Source organism: Idiotropiscis lumnitzeri, chromosome 10 (genome assembly GCF_059441095.1).
Source record: "Idiotropiscis lumnitzeri isolate Australia: NSW breed Sydney's pygmy pipehorse chromosome 10, RoL_Ilum_1.0, whole genome shotgun sequence".
Classification (NCBI taxonomy): Eukaryota; Metazoa; Chordata; class Actinopteri; order Syngnathiformes; family Syngnathidae; genus Idiotropiscis; species Idiotropiscis lumnitzeri.
Genome location: NC_142400.1, coordinates 15,420,354 through 15,442,393, shown reverse-complemented (window position 1 = coordinate 15,442,393; position 22,040 = coordinate 15,420,354). Strand labels below are relative to the sequence as shown.

The window sequence follows — 22,040 nt, the reverse complement described above, 5'->3', positions numbered from 1 at the left end:
TAATACTTTTTACATGTCTGACCATTTCAATGTTTCATTTCTCAGCCATGGAAATACGTCTTCTTTTGTGTTTGGCGACGGCTACACTATTGCCAGGTATCAATTTTAGCGGCCAGTAAAATCAACATGCGTCACGGTAACTGTTGCATAATTATGCATTTGTGCCTTTCCAGTATGTCATGGGTGTTCGACGGGAAAGGAGTTCATCACAACATTTCTTCCAAACTCCCAGAAATCTGCCTTCTGGCAAAGAATCTTTTTGCGAAATGACCATAAACTCCAAGTGGTTCTGACAGCTATGGGCTCTGCCGCTAATGTCCACATTCAGGTCAGAAATACTGTAATGCGGGTAGTGCATGTTAAGGAGAAACAACGATAATATTTTTGTTCTTCAGTCTGGATATGTAGGTGTCAATTGACACTCCGTCGTGTTCATTTTTTTTCACAAATTATGTGTAACATGTTAACCTGCAGGTAGCTTCTGTGGACTTCTCCATGAAGCTGACCCTGTCCGCTGGTGAAAGCCGTTGGGTTTGTCTGCCGCTTGGAGCAGAGCTGCAGCAGCAACTAGTTAACCAAAAGTCAGCGGTTCGAATTTCATCCAGTGCTGAAATCTCTGTGGTCTCTTTCAACCGGCGCCACAGGACAGGAGATGGGACGGTGGTTTCTCCAACGGCAGCGCTTGGTACAGAATATCTAGTGTACACGCCGCGGGGAGGATCGCGTTGCATGGACAAGCTCCTTGCTATTGTTAATGGCGACAGCCCGAACCCCGTCACCATCTTACCTAATGCTAACGTGGTGCTACGAGGTGGGGAACGATGGAAAAGTGGGAAGCCGGTGACCTTTACCCTTGCTCCTTATGCATCCTACCTCGTACGGAGTCACAACACTTGGACGGGTCTCGTTCGGTCCAAATTGCCTGTTGCCGTCATAGCAGGTCACCAGTGCCTGTCTTTGGGTTCGGGATGTGAACACGTGTATGAACAACTCCCCCCAGTGGCCAATCTGGGTAAGGACTACATGGTGCCCAGGACAGGAAGCTGCCGCGCCACAAACTGGGCAGTGATCGTAGCGGCTGAAGACAACACGGAGCTCACATTGCACAAGGGTCATCGTTCGGCGCACAAACAGTTGAGTAAAATATTGCCAAATTATTTTTGTTCTTCCAGATGTGCTATGTATACAACAGTAAGTCATTGTCCACGTTAATAGTGGAGATTTGGGGTGATTGAAAAAAAAAGAGTTTGTTATTGTCTATATAGATGCCACAACATGGCAGTGAATAACTACTTTTGTCTAAATGAAGATACTCGACTCAATATAAATTGTTCCTGTGGTGCTAAAATACCACTAGATGGCGCCAGAGCAATGCGGTTCTAATTGGCCTTTTTACAAAATCCGCAAATAGGTGAATTTTCAGCAACTAGTAAAGGAAATGTGAAAAAAAGAAAATGTGACATTACGACTGCAGAACCATGATATTTATGTATTCTTTCTTAAATGTAGTTTTTACTCCTGAATCAACCCAAATAAGCTGAATATTGATCGTTTAAAATCAGTTTATTCATTAAATGTTGGCTCAGCTTGTGATCTTTTGAGCTAAGTACATTTTAATAGCTATAATCAGAATCTTCAGCATGGTTGTTTTCTTAATTTGTAGATCAGATGAATATTAATATTATAATATTTTTTTTCTCAGATAGTGATCGTGTTTAAAGTGTCTTTGTTTAAATGGTCTATGACTTATATACCAACAGGATACTGAAGACAACTGGACTCGTGACCTTCCACAAACTGATCAACAAACATCCTGTAGTTGTCAAAAGCAACAAGAAAGTCATGGTCCTCCTCCTTAGCAACAATAAACCACATGACCCGTTTCTGATCTCACTGACCCCCACCTGCAAGCTTTCTACTGACTGGGCCGTGGAGACAGTGGATGGGCTTTCCAGCAGTGTGGCCATTTTGTCAGAGAGAGAGGGCTCATCAAGTGTGAAAGTGTGTCTGAAAGGACGGTGCCTGTCGCCTCGGTGGAATAACTTAATTTCAGATCAACAATGGGTCTGGTCTAATGTGGCGGTGGGGGCACAGCAGAGTCATGTGACAGTGGAAGGTGACACGCGTATGGCTGTGTATGTCTATGGTGGCAAAAGTCGGCATGCGTATGGAACTGCCGGAGTTTGCTCTGCAGGTGCACACACACGCAAGCGTGAAAACAGATCGATGCAAAGTCTAACACAACATTCACATATCTTACCATTGAGAATGGCTGAGTTATCCCCGCAGTTGGTGTATTGTACCTGTGGCGTTGTGTATTTTGTAGGAACCCCTCCTCCCACACCACCTCCGGATCCCTGTGAAGATGTCAAATGCCGAGAAATGGAACACTGTGTGGTTGGAAGATGTGTGCACATGTCCACAGCAACCTGTCATGCCCTTGGTGACCCTCACTACTTGACATTTGATGGCAGATGTTATGACTTCCAGGTAAGTTACGACACTACCAGCCATTGACTGTAAAAAAAAAAAATAGCTTGTGTGATAAGTACACATGGCTCTCTTGTACTTAACATTTCACTGATCAGTTCTTGAGACTTCTTTTTGGTATCCAAATGACTATTGGCTGTTTTGATGGTGGTCATATTTCAGCCGTAAGAGATTTTTTTTTTTAAGTGCAACGTTGTATGTGCTATTTCATGAGTCGCCTGTACAAGAACAGAGAGATGAGTGATTAACACGACTTGAATTGCGAGTGGAAAGTCATCAAAGTAAAGCGTCACTCAGATCCAAATTTGTTCAGGATCCAAGGGAAAAATAATAATAATCATATTCCACATAATGGGCTCACCTTGCTCAACAATGCTGGTGAATTAGAAGCACAACTTTCAAGGTGAAACCAAACCATTTCCAAGAACTACTAAGGTTTGGCTCGTCAGAGTGAGAGCTATTGCTCAATGACTACGAAGCTGTTAGTTTCAGTGCGTGGCTGACGTATCTTGCAGGGTTCCTGCACTTACATTATGGCAACAGTTGCAGAGAAGGCTCCGGGCCTTTCCCCTTTCACTGTGACCACAAAGAATGACCACCGGGGTAACCGTCGGGTTTCCTATGTGAGGACTGTAACCGTCACTGTTCACGAGCATACAATTATCATTGGCAGACACAGAAAACAAGTCCAGGTAATACAATACTCAAAATGTAAATAAAAAATTATTATTACACTTTTGCTATTGTTCGTTTAAAAAAAAAAAAGACAAATGCAATAATTGGGATTCACTTTTACATGATTATTTTCAGGTAAATGGTGAAATGCAGTACTTACCAGTCATATTATCAGATGGGCGGATCTCTGTGAAGCGTAGTGGGATCTATGCTGTCCTCAGGACTGACTTTGGTCTGACTGTGAAATACGATTGGAACATGAGGCTTTACATCACGGTGCCATCGTCTTACTACAAGCACCTCGGAGGCCTTTGTGGAAATTACAATGGAGACAAAACAGATGACCTGCCCGAGCCAAAAGGTAACTGGTGACCACTCTGCATTCGGGTTGGTGGTCAGTGCACCACCCGATTGTGGTGTTTTGTTATGTTTTTATGGGACACAGGAAAAATGTGTCATGGCAAAAAGGTATTCAAATGCACACGCATGTTAAGAGAAAATCTTGCAGTGTTCTTAATGTATAGTCTGCGTGTGCAGCATTTTTGTTTTTTTTTGGTTCCCAGATAAAAAGCTCAACATTCAAGGAACTTTTAACAGTCAAGATGTGCTTACTGAATTATTTTGTCCTCACATTTTTTTAATCATCATTTGAAAACTATTCATCATGAGTTTTAGAATGAATTAATTTTCACAATCATAAAGATGGTGGCAATGACATAGTCAAAATGGGTAAATATTGTTAACATGAATGAGAGTAAAGTGGTATAAATATCAAATTATTCGATAGGTTTATTTTCAACTATCATGTTGGATATTTTATTACTTTATTGTCACAATGAATACTGAGCTTCCTTAACACCAATAATTAATCTTATTTAACCTTTATTGAAATGATCCCATTGAGATTAAAGATCTGTTTTCCAAGGAAGTGGGTCCCAACCACCGACCCGCGGACCGATATTGGACCGGCCTGTAGGGGGCCGCCCAGATAAAAAATAAATAAATAAAAAACTCACAGTACTTCCAGTTTATTTATTATTTGAGGCTGAAAAATACTTTATTATGAAACATAACCAGCTTCTCTCCGTTATATCGGACTCTTGACGCATGTTAATTGTCACGATCACATTACACTAATATTAAACTAACAAGCTAGCTGAATGAGTAAAAAAAGAGATAACGTACTAAGCCCGCTTTACACAATTTGCAGCAAGCACAACACCCATTTATTGTGGATGTAATGTAAAAAAAATTAAATGTGTTGTCACACTGCAACAGAAAATGGAGAACTCCTTTGGAAATAACATCTAAAAATAAAAGACACACTAAAAAACAGGATCAATCTTTTGTAAACTGCTCACTTTCAATCGCAAAAGCAGTCTGTGATTTAAATGTTGCAGGGTCTCGCCTCTCTGCTGTGCTCAAGATGATCCAGCAGTGGAAAATCAAAGATCCTGATCTGTTCTGTCATGATAATTGCGGTGGCCGCTGCCCCACATGCTCAGCGGACAAACAGGCCTACTTCCGTCACCCCAAACAATGTGGGATACTAACACAGGCAGATGGACCGTTTTCTTCCTGTCACAAAGCGGTCTTCCCGTCTTTATACCTCGACAACTGTGTCTACGATGTCTGCATCAACAAAGGTAAGCAAAAGAAATGCAAGTACTCCGATTGGAGTTAAAAAATGATGGAGTATTTTCCTGTATTTTGATCAACCTGTTCAAAACATGTCACATCTCCATGGATTGGAATCACTTATCTACTGTACCTCTTTTTTTTTTTTTTTTAAACACAGGTGCGAGACAGCTTCTCTGTGATAACCTGAAGAGTTATAACGATGCCTGTCTGTCAGAGGGAGCGAAAGTCGATCCTGAGTGGAGAATGGTCACGAAATGTCGTAAGTCGCAGAATAGGAATTAAATATTCAAGCTTGAACGCAATCTGTGGGGAATGTTGCACTCGCACTCCAATATCGTCGGCTTGTGGACCAGGAAATACTGGACAAAGACAGAAACCGTTCCGTAGCCAAATGATCTCAACAATTCCAAAATGTAAACGAAATGAATGACCTCATCTGAAAAGAAACCTTTAACAGCCAATTTATTCATGATTTCTTTCAGAGAGAATAAGATTCTTAAATTATCAGTTCTTTTGATCTGCAATTTTCTCTTTCCAGCGCTTTCTTGTCCAGCAGGCAGCCACTATGAGGCATGTGGCTCAGCGTGTCCTGCTTCCTGCGGGACCACAGACAATGAAAAGCAGTGTGCCGCGCCCTGTGAGGAGGGATGCCAGTGTGATGCAGGGCTCGTGCTTAATGGGGACAGGTAAGATGAGAATGTCGTGCAGGTGCAAGAGGCATCAGAAGCTCTGACACACACAGTCACGTTCACAGGTGCCTTGATTTGGAGTGCTTTTAGAGCTTTCAAGCTCGGGCTTTGCTAGCCGCCGATGCCCTTTCTGCTAATTACTGAACAGGACCAAAAAAAGAAAGAAAATGAAAACACTCACAAGGAGCATGGAGGTGGCACTCCCAGTCGCTGACCTGGCTGACTCCTGATGTCACTCACTAAGCCACACCCCTTAAAAGCACACATCAAAATTGAGGGAATATTGATTGTATGTATTTTGTAAAAATGTATGTGTTGAATTACGAGTTTGCTGACGGAACAAATTAAACTCGTGAGTCGAGGTAGCAATGCGTGTCATGCATGGGGTGCTTCTTGCTTCTTTGTGTCTCCTTCAGATGTGTTCCTCAGTCGAGCTGTGGCTGCCAGCATCAGGGCAAATATTACCCATCAGACACTACTTTCTGGGCGGACAGCACTTGTACGACCAGGTGCCAGTGCCACAGTGGAAATGTTAAGGTACTATTTAGAAGTATATATGGAAGTATAGAAGAATACGGCTTTTGATAAAACGATATTGAGACATGACTCTATTCGCGTGACTTTATAATTATTATTGTGTTCATTAATTTTTTTTCTTTGATTGTTTCTCTGCTGAAGTGCACATCTGTTACCTGCAAGAAGAATGAACACTGTGCCTTGAAAGGGGGCGTAAGAGACTGCTACCCAGTATCCTATGCCACGTGCCAGGCTGCTGGAGACCCCCACTACAGAAGCTTTGACAATCGGAGATTTGACTTCCAGGGCACTTGCACCTATGTTCTCTCGCAATACACAGAGGGTTCAAACCAGGGCCTGCTACCGTTCCAGGTGCTTGTCCAAAATGAGAATAGAGGACGTAATAAGCGAGTGTCCTATACCGAGTCGGTCTCTCTTACTGTGTTGGGCTACACGGTCAGCATGAGTCGCACCGGCCAGGGGAAAATTCTGGTAAGCCTGATAATTGCGTTTATTACTCTTTGTCACTTATCCTGTGTCCTGAAGTGTACTCATGCATGTTGAAAATGTATTGTTTCAATATAACCTCAACTGAAAGTCGTAGAAGTGCACCCAAAATGCAGGTTATAAATATTTGTAACCAATCTGACATGAATACAGGACATTAGGAACTCTTTGTAAGTCGTTAATAAGATGTCAAATAATTTCACCACATGTGCCACTTTCACTAGAGTCTATGCAGGACATAGACGCTCGCAAAGTACTGTATTTTAGTATAAACCGCAACTTTTTTCCCAAACTTTGAACCCTCTGCTTGTGATAATGATAATGTGATGCAGTTTGTTCATATTTTTTTTCTGACAAGCTTCCAAGCCATCAATAGATTTATCCATAGTCTCTTCATAGCTGACCGATGAAATTACTGATACAGTAGACACATTAAACTGTCCAAGTCTGCCCTCATACGGAATATTCATTGTCCATTTGGAGTTGGTTAGGTGCTGGCTGAAGAGAGAAATGCAAAAGTCTGCATGCGGAGTGGTGCTTGGCCTTTATCTGATTAAGAAACAATTAAAAGCAAAAAAGAGTTGCGACCTTTGTGAGGAGAAGCGGTGCAGATAATGGGTGGATGGATAGTGTGGAGACTCGTAGCTATCAACATAAAGCGGCCCATTTGTGTATAAATTTGTTTGTATGGCTAAATTTGGGTGGTGTGGCTTTTAATGTTTATAAGGAACTGTCCACTTGTGGATCATGTAAAGATGGCCGCTGCAAAGTGGGCACTTAAAGACCGCCTTCCACATCCATCAGGCATCCTGCTTTCAACAGGTCTATAGTTTAATCGACTTTCAGACCCCAAATTATTACGAGTGCCCAGGGTATGTCAAAGAGAACACACTTGGTCTGCTGGGATGCCCAACATGGCGAACGTGGTCTCCCAAATACCCCAAAATGCTAAATGAGGCCAGCTCATGCCTAAAAATCACAATGTGGCATTTCTTAAACCCAGGCGTATGTGCGCTGTCTAGGAAAATGGAGCCCATTTTCTCTAACTCTGTCGTCATTATCAACTTCTTTACAAGTGTCAAAAGTGAGTCTTAACATTCATGACAAACAAATCAACTCACTATTTGGCAAGCAAGAGGTGACGCTTGCTGAGCTTCTCTAATTATTTGAGGCTGATTATTAGGCTTGAACAATTATGTAATTATGTGATGTAAAATGTGTAAAAAAATTTTTAACCATTAATAAGAGTGCCCTATTATAAAGTGATACCCAAAATATCTGTAATGTTTTGTCAATAATAAGCATATGCTTGGCCTCTAAAATCTTATTAAAAAAAAAATAAAAAAATAATCATCTATCAACATAGCGCATGCAATATAATGTATGTAATGTCTGTATATGTAAAGGACATTCTCAACATTTTCTGATCTCATTTAACACCTTCCTCCTGCAGCTGAACAGCCGCTCCATCAATTTACCTTACATCACAGAGGACGGCAAGCTTTCCGTCTTCCGTAAAGGTTACTTTGGCATTGTGAAAACAAACTTTGGTTTGACTCTCAAGTTCAACTGGAACAGTCATGTTAGCTTGACCCTTCCCAGTTCATACTCTTCTACTACAACTGGTAAGAACTGTAAATGGGCTTCACTTCCAATCGGTATTTTGCAGAGACAATTATTCTTTTCTTTCACGTTTCTCATATTATTCTGGGGTTGTATTACTGCTTGTATCCATTTTCTTTTTAACATTTTACACATTGACTATTTTATATGATTATTAGCCAATCACCTATTGTAAGATTTTAATTGGCAGTTAATGAAAATATTCTAAATCACATGACAAAATTCATGAACTGCAGTATACTGTACACAAATTCTCTTAATTCTGAAAATTTAGCGGAATGCAATTAAACGATTTTGTTCATGTGTAATTGAGGATTTGTGATTTAAATGTGTGTTGTCTATCAGGATTATGTGGAAATTACAATGGGAAACCCGCTGATGACTTGCTGCAACCTGACGGCACGCAGGCGAAACATATTAATGCGTTTGGCCATAGCTGGAAGGTGTGTATGTTTAGCACTTGAGAGTAAAAGTCCAAAATTAGTTTCCTTGTCTTCTGCATTTCATTTTCAAGAAATTTCTATTTCTATTAAAACAAACAAACAAAAAATAATCTACTCCGGAGCAATTCATAGTCCGGAAAATACAGTAAATGAAATACCAGTGGGAATCTGTTTTTTTTTGTCATTATTTTCAAAAGTACCCCTCTCGTTTATGCTGAGCAATGTATAATTCTGCAAGTGATGCATGGAAATGGATGGCAAGTACGAGGCATAAATAAAACCATAAGTGATGGCATACTTTATAATTTTTTTTCCTCATGATAGTATTTTCCTTATTTTACATTGATTCAGGCAGGAGGAGACTCCAGCTGCACTAGTGACTGCCCTGATAATAAATGTCCTGAGTGTGAGCCTGCACTGCTCCTACGCTACCAGCAAGGGCAATACTGTGGCATAATTGCTGACAAATCTGGACCTTTTAGGTAACAGCCTAATTCTTAAAACATCTAAAGTTAGCACTCGTCAAACTTCTTGGAATTCCTTTCATCTAAAATTTGTGGCAAATGTCTGACGTACAATCTGCATCCTGTTTCTGTCTCTGTCTACACAGCGATTGTCACGACAAAATTGACCACTCTGGCTTCCTGAAAGACTGCGTGTTTGATTTGTGCATGTACCAAGGCCATGCCTTCTCCCTATGCAACAGCATTTCAGTTTTCAGCACCTCTTGCCAAGATGCAGGAGCGACAGTGGAGACCTGGAGAACGGAGGAGTTTTGTCGTAAGACCCGCACTCCCACAAAGAAACACTCGTACTTGAAGGAATAAAATCTTGGATTTATTTTATAATATAGTCAGATTCAATCAACAATTCTCAAAAGGTGCAGGTCAGGCAGTACCCCATTAGATACAGTTGTAATAGATTTTTTTTCTTTTCTTGTTTTAACTGCATCTCTGTTTAGTTTTATTTTCTCCAAGCTCAAAATGACAAAACTTGAACTGTTTTCTGCAACCCAGAATGCAGTCCTGCCGCGTTCATCCTAACTAGGGCCTGATTGATTAATCGGTTGATATTATCTCTTTTTTTTTTTAAATCGTCAAAACAATCTGCCAATTTTGTTGGGGGGGGCAAAGATTTTTCCTCGTTTTTGTTTTTTATTTATTTTTACTCATTAACACATTATAAGACTAAGATATCACATTCTAACACCCCTCCACCCAAAATATCTGAACAAATGAAGTTATTTTATTTATTATAGATAATTGTTGGATGGATATTTCATCGCCAATTAGTCAGTTATCAGAATTGTTATCCTCTCAATGTAGAATTTGGCATCAGATTAAAAAAAATCCATATTAGTCAAACCCTAATTCTAACATCTTCATCACTCTCCATCAACCAAAATATAGTCAGCTATTACCAGAACCGCTTTATCCTCACTACGGTCACAGGTAAACCAAAATCAATTCTGATAATTAAGATATGGAAATACAAAAAAAATAATCCTTGATTAACTGGCTCGCTGTGAACCTAATGGAGGATTAGCGGTATAAAAAAAAATAATAATGATGGTAACCTGCCCAAGTGATTAGCATCCCACCTTTTTATTCATCATAGAAAAACGCCACTGGGTATGATCATTCAGTAATATTAATGTTGTATATGTCTCTCTTCAAGCACCATTATGTGGTACAAACAGTCACTACGAAGTGTGCGCCCCGACTTGCCAGCTTACTTGCAACGGTCTGACCGCCCCCGAAGGCTGCGATGAGAGCGCCCCTTGCACAGAGGGTTGCGTGTGTGACGATGGATTCATGCTGAGCCATGACAAGTGTGTTCCCCTAACAGAGTGTGGTTGTCAATATGAAGGCCAATATTATCAACATGGGCAGGTAGTGCATCTGGAACCACTTTTTCTTTGCTACAGCATCAGCGTATTGTGACTGACGTTTGCCAAACGGTCCTCCTCTCATAGGTTTTCTATCTTGACGAGTCATGTAACACTCAGTGTGTCTGCGGAGACAATGGACAAGTGCAATGTAATCCTGAATTCCACTGTTCGCAAGATGAAAAGTGTGTTGTAACAGATGGCGTGGCCTCTTGTTCCCCCAAAAGTATCGCTTCCTGCTCTGTTTATGGAGTTAGATCAGTTCTCACTTTTGATGGGAAGGTAAAGTGTTCTGATCACAAAGACTGACACATTTTTCTTAAAATGATTGAAAAATGATGGTCGGATCTTTTTTTTTTTGTCTAGGCATATCCTCTGTTGGGAAATTGCTTGTTCAAGTTGTCAGAAGTGGAGGAGGGAGAACACGTGGCATCTTATTCAGTGTTGGTTCAGCAACGAGCCAACAAAGATGGCTATGTCTCTCGTAGCGTGGAGCTCCAAGTGTACGATGTGGAGATCACCATGGAGACTGGGATTGTTTGGGAGATTAAGGTACAATTTGGCACGGCATTTCTAATTCTAAAAATCGTATTCACATTAAGTGGTTTTCTGTGAAAGACAAGGTGCTACCTAGCACGTTTGACTGGCCCTGTGTCTTTATGCGAGTCAGGTTGATGGCATCAGAGTCTCCCTACCTGCAGCACTGGCAGACGGGAAGGTGCAAGCCTATCAGAATGGCATCAACATCATCATACAAACTGACTTTGATCTAAAACTAACCTATGACACCGTAGCAGGCATCACGTTACAAGTCCCATCCACCTATCGGGGCTTACCATCTGGTCTCTGTGGCAACAACAATGGCAAGTCATCAGACGAGCTAGGATCAGTTGATGGAAAGCCGGCAAGCATCTCCGCTTTCATTGTAGAAAAGGATGATGTCACCTGCAAGGCAGGTTGTGAAGGTACTTCCTGTCCTGATGAAAACGGACAAAAGACGCCAGAAGCTGAAAAGGCTTGTGACATCATCAGAGATCAGCAGGGACCGTTTTCAGAATGTCACGCCACGGTGTCCCCAATGCCCAACTTTGATGCTTGTGTCAGGTTTGGAAATCTGCTAATAACTAAACAACAACTCACTGTGTCAAAAATAAAACTTCAATGACCTAATTTGCCAGGGAATTATACGACAATGCAGTACAGTTGTGTTTTGGAACGATGCGTCCATGTCGAAACACATACTTTTCCATGTTATAAGGCTCAGCATGCCATTATTGAAAAAACAAAAAAGGCTTGTGTTACTTTTTTATCTGATCAGTTTATTCTGTGGCTACTGACTATTCAAATGAACTTTTTATTTCAAGGGAGATGTCCTCAGGAGAAAAAGACCAGGAGGTTCTGTGTCGTCACATTCAGAATTATGTCAGCGTCTGCCAACTAGCCGGCGCCAAGATTAGCAGATGGAGGAGTGACACCTTCTGTCGTGAGTCTGATGTGAATTATTGAAGCTTGCTGGTAGTATTTCAGCATTAATTTTCAAACCTTGCTTTTTTTTTTTTTTTTTTTTTTACTGCGCTCTCAGTTTGTCCAAAGTAATATTTTTGCGATGATAATACCATATAATTGTCTGGAGGCTTTTTTTAAAATTTTGTTTCAGTTACATCAATCAAATTCAATTTTTTCTTCATCTTCGTAGCGTTGAGGTGTCCAGCAGGGAGTCACTATGAGCTTTGCTCCTCCTCCTGCTCGTCCACCTGTGCCTCTCTGGAGAGGTCAGATCCCTGTCCAGTGTGCCAAGAGGGCTGCCAGTGTGACGATGGACTCATGTCAGATGGGGACCGTTGTGTGCCTGTGGAGAAATGTGGTTGTGTAGTGGATGGACACTATTATAAGGTCATTTTCAGCAATCAATTATGTCTTTTCCATGGCCCTTCATACTGGACAAAAAATTGGAGTTACGATAAACAATAAAATTGTCATTTAGGGAGCCACATCTGGTAACAACAAAAGTGCTCATTATTGCCAGGTGTGGTTTGTGAATGACCAGCCTCCAGGGCAGACGCCCACCAGAGACATAAATAGGAGGACTCCATACTTAAAATTTTGAATTTAAGACGGCTTTTGGGTTAAAGGTAAAAAGTGTTTCACAACCAGCATCAGGCCAGTTGCCTCAATTTGACTTTAGCAGATTTCTGGAAAGTGATTTTTCATTTGAAGTATGCAACAATTAAATATTAACATTTTTCCCTTTAAAAATAGTGCCACAAGAACTCTATTATTATGCCTAGGGCTGTGCAATTAATGCAAATTCAATTATAATTATAATTATTACATTCAACGATTAAAAAAAGTGGTATAATTTTTCACCAAAATAAAAAATAGTTTGAATATTCGATATTTCAGTTATTATCGAACAGCCCAAGAGGATAAAATCGTACATGTAAATGCTCAACATCCTATTCATGCAATGATGGAATTCTTTAAAATATTCTTGTTGTTTTTTAACAGTGACCATTTTTGTACCCCCCCACCTAAACCTTTTTACAGTCAGATACGCCGGTATTAAAAGAAGACTGTTCTGAGCACTGCGTCTGCCAGTCTGGAAAGTTCATCTGTCAACCCACAAGTTGCCAGGAGGGGGACGAGTGCGCCACTAAGGATGGGATTATGGGCTGCTTCTCCACAGGTTAGTGGTGACTGGTCTGCTCAGTAAACGGACACGTTCAGTCGTCACCTTGGAAACGAGAAGCACAATGGCACAAGGCAAATCATTTCCACCTGAGCTAACTTGATATGTTGGCTCATTCACTCCTCAAAATGCTCTCAAATGTAACTATGCTTGTGCCTCATTTACAGACAACAGTGGCACACTCTATCAGAGCGCTACGTTAGTACACCTGTGTCAGAAATTAAAATGTTTCATCAAAAGCAGTGGTCCACAACCACCCTGCTGCAGGCCATGGCAGGCTGCACAGATGGAAAAAAAATCTTGCTGATGACTCATGTCAAAATGCTAATTGTCTCGGTCGCATTACGCAAATGTTAAACACGCAATCTAGAGAAATGAGTAACGACAGCATGCACAAAGCCCGCCCATCAGATACAGCGGGGAACGACCCCAAACAATGGTCACACTAGGCCGCCAGCACCCGGTCCACAAAAGTTACCGAGTTATATTTACTGATCCGCGCGGAAAAAAAGGTTGTGAAACATTAATCTAAAGCATCACTGAATAATTACTAATCCAACTCGTGCAAACCTTCACTGATGTGTTGACATTTGCTTAATTTCAGACCCCTGTGCTGAGGTTGCGTGCAGGGCAAAAGAGCACTGTGAAGTATCAGAAGGTGAAGGAGTGTGCGTGCCTGATGCAACGGTTCTATGCTGGGCTTTTGGTGACCCACATTACACAACATTTGATGGCTGGAGTTTCTCGTTCCAAGGAACCTGCACATATGTTCTTGTCAATACCACAGGTTTGTAATTAAATGAATCGGTTGACATTTTTCTTCCCACGATATATAGTAGTTTGCTTTCCTGTTCTGTGTGCTTGATGTTTAACACTACACACATACATTGTTGAATCACTACTTTTAATCAACAATGGCACCAAACAGAGGTTGGAGTAATTCCGCATTTTAAGCTTGAGCCGAGCTGACTCGAGAAATCGGGTGCAACCTGGACTGCTCGCCAGTCAATCAATAGGGCACATGCGACAAACACCTATTTCCACCCACATGCACATCTTCAAGTCTTCCATTAACCTAAGAAACTCGGGGGAAATGGAAAAATGACAAAATGCATGAGGTCAAAGTTGAAATGTCAACATCAAACCTCAGAATTATAAGGCAGATGCTCACTTCGAGTTCACAGTGCTGCCCCCTGAATTCCTACTGAACTTGAATTGTTCTGACCAGCACATTTTTAACACCATAACCAAGTGTGTGTGCGTGCGTGCGTGGGGGTGCGTGTGTGGGTGTGTGGGCGTGGGTGTGTGTGTGTGGGGGGGGGGGGGGGGGGGGGGGTGCGTGTGTGCCAAAGTGCACAAACCAATGTTAATAAAGACAGGGATAAACGAGTGTGGTGAAAAAAAACTTTACTATTAGCCTGAACATCAAACATCTTTGGATGTATCAATGAACACTTGAGCTCACTTGTGTTACCATAGAACTTTTTTCAACCGACCAGGTGCTGATCCCTCCCTGCCAGAGGTAACTGTGACAACCAAAAATGAGCTCCGTGGGAACTCTGAAGGCTCCTTTGTGCGTTCGGCCACCGTGGAGTTGTTGGGCCACACTATCTCCATTCCAAGAGATGAAAGAGGTTTTGTATTGGTAAGTCTAATAATATGCTTGAGGTGAAATTGAGAGAAAATCAGTGTAAAGTATAATGTTTCTTTTCTGCACTACTGGCTTCTCAGTTTCTCAAATACAAGATGTGGTGAGAACCGTATAGGTGACCGGGCGTGACTGGATGATTGTAAAATAATCCAAGATTTAATTACCTGTGTTGGCATGTTGTCCTTCTGCTGTGCTGTGATTCACATTTCTAAGTCCTGCCTGCTTGCTTTTTCTGACTGTACCATCACTGGCTGGTGATTTAATTACTGGGCGGTGTGAGTTGTTATTATGCAGCATCAATGATCAGTTGAAATTCGAGCTTGGAATCTATATCATTAATCGTTTTATTACATCGTAATTACACCACTACTACTACTACTGCCCAAATATCACTGAACCTTGCACTTCATTTCACGTCTGTAGGTGGATGGTATTAAGACTGGTCTCCCGGTCTTCTTAGACGGAGGCAGTATTTCTATAACCGAATCGGGAGTAAGAGGCATCCTCCTGAGTGATATTGGAGTCACTGTTACATTTGACTGGTCGACGCTGGTCATGGTTTCCCTCAGCAGCAGCTATTATGGGAATGTGGTTGGGCTGTGTGGCAACTACAATGGCAATAAGGACGATGACATGACGATACCTGGAGGTGGCACTGCAGTCAATGTGACAGACTGGGCAGGAACGTGTAGCGTGCCTGATGGTGACCCATTCTGTTACCATTACTGTGATGGAGTGTGTCCTCAGTGCTCTGAAGAGGACCGTATAAGGTAAAGTTACGTACAGAAACTCACATCAGATTAGTGTTTTGAGGACAGTTTGGGCAAATCTCTCGGCAACATCCTTGTAGATATCTAAAAAAAAAAAAAGGGCCGTATTGAGTTTCCGGCGACCACTATCAGAGGGTGTGAGAGCGACAACACCAAATTTAACACACTTGAGAAGTTGAGAACTTCTAACACTAACGAGACTCATGACACAAAGGAGGGCAAATTGAGCCTAATTTGGAGAGTTTCACTTCTAGGTTTACTCATGTTGTCAGTGGTATAAAAATAAAATATTTTGAGGGAAGAACAGATTTGCGCGTTAAAATAGTCTGTATAATGACAAAATTCCATTGCAGTAAAGTGTTTTTTCTTCAGTGTTGTCGCATTAAAATATCTGGGATAAAATTTATAAAAATTAGGATGGTGCAGTCGAAAAAAAAATAGAACCATTAAAAAATATAAAACTAAATAAGTAAATTATTCATGTGTTATTAGTATTACTATTATTAGAATTATTATTGTTTATTTGACCAAATAAATGTGCCTGTAAAAACTAATTATAGTGGTCTATTTGTATTGAAATTTAAGTGATATAACCTATATTTTTCCCCAGAGCAAATACATTTGGACATGCATTAATTTGCACATTGTAATATAATCCAGTCATTTTTTTACAGTACAAAGTGGACTGTTTTTAAAAACAAATGTGTTTTATATTCCTTTATCTTTTCTTTAGATACACTGGCCCTGAATTCTGTGGGATCCTTGGCAATAAAAAGGGTCCCTTTTCCCGTTGCCATGGTAGCGTGCCAGTCGGTGAGGCTGTGTCACACTGCTTGTACGATGTCTGTGTCAATGCAGGACGGCATGAAGTACTGTGTGAGTCCTTGAGCAATTACCTTGTCGAGTGCCAGGAAGCTGGAGCTACTGTGTTGCCATGGAGACAAGAGGCCAAATGCAGTAAGTTTTTCACATGTACCTTTGACCCCCGCCATTCGCGGGGCACAGGTGACAGAGTAATTGACGCTTATTATAACTGTTGATTTTTTTGTGGTTTGTTTGTTTTATTTGTTTAAACCCAAAAAGATTCTTAATAATGAAAATTAAAAAATGACTTCTGATTCATAATAGATTCTGCTATCAATATGAGAGGACTCATCAACTCTTTGATTGATTGCAAGTAAATGATTCCAGTAAAATAATATTTTCACACCAATTTTGTGTCTGTGCACACAGCTATTGAATGTCCAGCCAACAGTCATTACGAGGTATGTGGTCCAGCCTGTCCAGCCAGCTGCAGTCCTCAGCCAGAAGTTTGCCATGAGGCCTGCGTTGAGGGCTGTTTCTGTGACCAGGGATATGTTCTCAGCCGAAATGGGTTAATGCAAACATCGTCTCATTTTTTTCCATTGCCATGTGATGACCATGAACTTGTTTGAAATAATTTGCCCTAATAATCTTACTATATTATTATTAATATTCATTCTTTATAGCAGCACAATGATCAAAATCACGGTTCAATTGTTTGATCAGAGGACATAAGTGAGGTGCCCATGTTTTAGGTTCCAGTCCCAGTTGAGGCAGACCAAATTAAATAATTTCCCTCCCTTTCTGGAATCAGTACAGAATAGATTCCCAGATTATCCTGGTTGATTATCCTGTGATGTGGGGTGTGTTGAGAGTTTTCCTCACAGGGGAAATGGGAAAAATGGTCCATCTGAAAATCGCTAACGTTAAACCTATTCAATATTCACACACAAAGCCTCATTCATATTGTCTGCACCTAGTTAAGGCGAGCCTCAAATTCTTCAATTGTGATCTGAGACGGAACGCTAGCCAATTAGAAGCGTCCTGATCTCATGCTGTTGTCGAATTGAAATAGAGGCGGAACTGCTTGTTGGTGTATATTACACGTTTGATAATGGCCAGTCATCTCCCACATATTATTTGTGTTATTTGGCCCCTATCTCCAATGGTACCTCCTTTGCCACAGCCAAAAGGTGGCCTCCTCCACTCATTCTTTGATGACTTTCTGACACACCTGCTCCTGTGCATTTTCATGGCAAAGAGCAGGCGAGCAGTTGAGGACTCAACAAAGCCTTTAAATCTCACTTTCTCAGGCCATGTGATGGCTTTTCAGGCAGCCTCCCTGCACACTTCTGCGTACTGTGAACGCTTCTGCTTATTAGCAGCCTCTTCCCATAAGACCGTGAGGTCCAACAATCAGGATCAGGACATTTGATCAGGTCTGGCCGAATAGGGTTGATGTTCTCCCCGGCCCTCACAAATCAGATGGGTGCTCTCGCAGCAGCAGAGTGTCTGCCGTTACCCTCCTGCATGTATGACTCTGTCACCTCTGCGAGCTTCCTCAACACCATATCATGTTGCCACCTATTGCGGCTTTGGCGCAATCCTATCTTGCAGCCTGACAGGACTTGCTGGATGCTTGCATTGATGGTATTGCAAAGCAGACAGATCTCTTCAGCACCAATCCATTGGTGAAGGGTAAAAGGACAAAGTCAATTCTAGCAGGTGGATCTAAAAAGGAATCTGACCCAAGCTTTGGGGATCTTCCAAAGATCAGATGATGACAAGAGTCAGCATCCCTTTTGGTTCTGCGATCTGCTTTGATGTTGAGGCGTTCCTGTTCTGTCATTTCATCCAGCAGCATGGCTCGCCGCTCTCCCTTGTAGGCCTTTCATCAAAAGAGGGCGATCTCGCGTCTCCCAAGGCCTGCTCAAGCCTCGAGGACTCTGCCAGCTATCAGTTTCACCCTGCTGATTGCCCAGCCGCTTCCTGGGCTTTTCTCTTCCACCCTGTTTCAATCTGGGTGGCAGCTGCTCTCATTAGTTGCTCAGTGGATTCCCTTAGCCACAGCACAATCTGAGCCTTCTCCACCTCGTACTCCATGTAAATGGCTATGAGTGGCTGTTGCAAGGTGTGTCTGCCTAAGATCTCACAAGCATCGTGGGAGTCCTATCCCATAAGCTGATTTCCACTCTAATACATTACATTAGTACAGTTATTGTATAAAAACACTTAATTTAAATCAATCAAATCAAAAAAAATATTTATAAGCCACTGCACAAAATAGTTCATTGTGAGCCATTCTTATAATATCCATTTTGATGTTCATCAGGTGCGTTGAAAAGGAGAAGGGCTGCGGTTGTAACCATGATGGCTACTATTACCAGCCGGGTGAGGTGTTCTGGGCGGACGTGCAGTGTAAAGAACAATGTGTGTGCGATGCTGCGACCCAAACGGTAAAATGTAAGCCAAAGGGGTGTCGAACGGGAGAACAGTGCCAAGTTGTGGATGGAGTCCAGGACTGTTATCCAATCAGCTTCAAGACTTGCTCAGCACGTGGAGATCCTCACTTCTACACCTTTGATGGATTAAAGTTTGACTTCCAGGGCAACTGTGTCTACCGGTTGGCCACTGTGTGTAAAAACATTGAAGGTCTTCAAAACTTTGAGGTAATTAATAAAGGCAGATTTGTTATTGCACGTGGAAAATGATTGATCTTACCATTTTTGTTTTTCTGTAATCTTCACTCGATTTTCCCTCTATTGTGGGTCTATGTTTTTGATGAATCGTAGATAAACCTGGAAAATAACAATCGTGGAAACAAAAGAGTGTCCTATGCCAAGGTGGTGATTGTAAAAGTCTTTGGAAACACATACAAATTCTCAGTGAAGTATCCATATAAAGTGCAGGTAAGAAACATACACATACGTACAAACATGTCTAAACATAAACACACAACACACGCAGAGTGTATTGATGTATGTAATTTTTTCTGCAGGTGGACGAGCTGAAATACTCGCTGCCTTTCTTATCCAATCAATCACCGGTTCAGGTTTATCGCAGGTACAGGCTGGCAGTCCTTGAAACCACCTTTTTAAAGGTAGGAAAAACTTTGAAAGAACAATTTACAGTTGTTGTAGTACCAATGGGTTCATTCAAATAAAAATGAATCATATCAAAGATATACTACATGTGTACAAAACTGCTGGCAATCTTTCTTTGAAGGGCAAATAAGGAAAAAATCCACAATGGTTACTGAAATAACTTGAACCTCTGGTAAATTGTAAAGGTAGACAAAACTGAGATTGTTTGCAAGCCACATCAGCTCAATGTTTACAGAAGCAAAAATTAACCATACAGACAATATATATATTTTTATAACATACTATATATATTACACCATTCTGAAGAGACCTGCTCTACATTCCATTGAATATTCGGAACACAGCTCAGTGCAGTGAATTAAACAAAAAAAAAGGTATTTACAGTTGGAATAATCATAGTCTAAATATGATGTGTGAATAAAATAGCTAAAATATTTCCTCAAAAAATATTTATAAATATTTCTTGTCTGCATGGTTAGGTCTCTTTTGACTTTGCAAGTGCAGTCAGAGTGGAGTTGGCGACTAGTTACCACGGTACAATATGTGGGCTTTGTGGAAACTTGAACGATAATCCTGCTGATGACTTGACACTGCCCAATGGGACGCCAGCTTCGAATGCCAACGAGTTTGGAGTGAACCAATGGGTGGCCAACCAGCCAGGCTGTTCTCACGAATGTAAGATATCTCCTGACATTTGTGCAGCTCGGGGCACATATCAACCTTCACTTGTAGCGCAGTGCAGCATGTTGTTAGCACATTTGCCTCATAATCAGAGATTCTGATTCAAAGTGTGCTCATTTTTCTCCACACACTTGTGTAGGCTTTTTCTCTGGATTTTATCTCACATTCCAAAAACACGCATGTTCTTCAAATCAATACTCCAAATTGCCTATAGACATGAACGTCAGTGTGAATGGATGTCTGTCTATATACACAGATACTACAATAGTATTCGACGCTATAGTTACCTGGACTGTTTGTCTTGTTTCGCAGACACCAACAAACCATATGTAGTTAAGTGCAAAGTAAATATCTCTACATGGTTTTGCTTACAACATTAAACTACACCAAGTCAGCCTAAAAAGTATGAGCGCAAGCTAGCAGTCAATGTCAGTAAACTTCTGTAAAACATTCCAGAGGAACAAAAGAGATGTGAAGCTTTAAAAAAAAAAAATACTTTCCACTGCACTGCAGGTGACAGGTCTACACAACTTCAAAGTACAATCACAATAGAACAAATGTTGCCGCGCGGTGCGTTGATGCGACTGAAATAACACCTGCAATGTAAAGTGTAGTGACGCTGATGTCTTCTGCTGTCAGGTAAGGACTGCGCCCCGCCTCTCACCCCTGATTTAAAACCACCAAGCTACACATCAGTTTGCGACATCATCACGGCAGAAGATGGGCCCCTGGCTGACTGTATAGGCCGTGTGGATTCCAAGCAGTTCCGTGAAGACTGCGTCTATGACATGATGCTGACTGATGGCAAACAGGGAGCCGCCTGTGACATCATCAGTGACTATGTGGAAGAGTGTCAGGTGAAGGGAGGCTGCGTGAAGTCGTGGCGGACGAGGCAACTCTGCTGTAAGTGCCTCTCTTGTGTAGAACTACAGATACTAGAAAGGAAAAAAACAAGAGTGACTGTCTTTGCCTTTAACGTGTTTGTCAGGGATGCAGTGTCCAGTCAACAGTATGTACAGCGTCACAGCTCCAGGCTGTCCACTCAGCTGCACCTCTCTATCGGCACCTGTTGAGTGTAAAACCCCACCCAGTGAGGGTTGCATGTGTATCCCGGGTTACTTTTGGAGCCAGGTAGGGGGACTTTGATGATTATTATTGCCAGTGGCAGTCCGGTCTTGTTGGCATACAATATATGAATCCAGCAAAGTTGAGGACATTCATTCAATGTTTTTGCCTCTTACGCTTAGGAGCGCTGCATGCCACTAGCCGAGTGCGGGTGTCGCTTCCAGGGACACTACATTGAGTCGGGTGAGGCATTCTACCCGGACTGCCATCAGCTGTGTGAGTGCCAAGGAGGCGTGGTGTCCTGTAAGAGGACGGCCTGCAGAAAACCTCAGACGTGTGGAGTTGTAGACGGGTCACTGGGCTGCTATGACATGAGGCAGTTATCCCTCCACCATTAGTAGACTACTACTTTTACTCTTTTAAAATTTGTAAAATCACAGCTATTCTTATTTGGATTAATAATTCAGACTATATTAAAATGATGAACGTATTAATTTGGGTTACCTTTACCTTTGATGTCATAAACTGATCATTTTTACATTTATATTAATTGCATTTTCATCCCATTTTTGATAATTGAAAACGTTTTAATTACCCGTATTTTGAGTCTGTCTCATTTTGGCGATCATCCAATTCCTCTTATCAATATTAAAATGCATTTCTGCAGCAATTGTGCTGTGCCTGTGATCTATTTACTACCTACACATACATGGATATGTAGGCTCGACCATCTTCATCATTGTATTCAAATGTTCCTTAAACATCACTGCTTTACATACACGTTCTTTTTCCATCATCCACCAG

At 41.5% G+C, this 22,040-nt stretch overlaps 1 protein-coding gene across 1 annotated transcript; it reads left to right on the top strand.

Annotated features, from left to right (window-relative positions):
• Positions 1-45: 45 nt before the first annotated feature.
• LOC148329485 (IgGFc-binding protein-like) lies at positions 46-21,828 on the top strand. Its single transcript, XM_088307088.1, has 35 exons — positions 46-96; positions 174-328; positions 475-1,133; positions 1,761-2,194; positions 2,327-2,490; positions 3,006-3,182; positions 3,301-3,526; positions 4,566-4,811; positions 4,964-5,065; positions 5,345-5,492; positions 5,912-6,032; positions 6,174-6,503; positions 7,972-8,143; positions 8,487-8,584; positions 8,936-9,066; positions 9,195-9,364; positions 10,262-10,476; positions 10,560-10,754; positions 10,839-11,024; positions 11,143-11,576; positions 11,837-11,955; positions 12,169-12,365; positions 13,020-13,158; positions 13,766-13,948; positions 14,661-14,806; positions 15,236-15,582; positions 16,316-16,539; positions 16,816-16,957; positions 18,719-19,055; positions 19,179-19,295; positions 19,385-19,486; positions 19,970-20,165; positions 20,811-21,074; positions 21,160-21,302; positions 21,419-21,828. The coding sequence occupies exons 1-35, from the start codon at positions 48-50 to the stop codon at positions 21,632-21,634; spliced, it is 7,284 nt and encodes a 2,427-aa protein (XP_088163214.1). The 5' UTR covers positions 46-47; the 3' UTR covers positions 21,635-21,828.
• Positions 21,829-22,040: the final 212 nt, after the last annotated feature.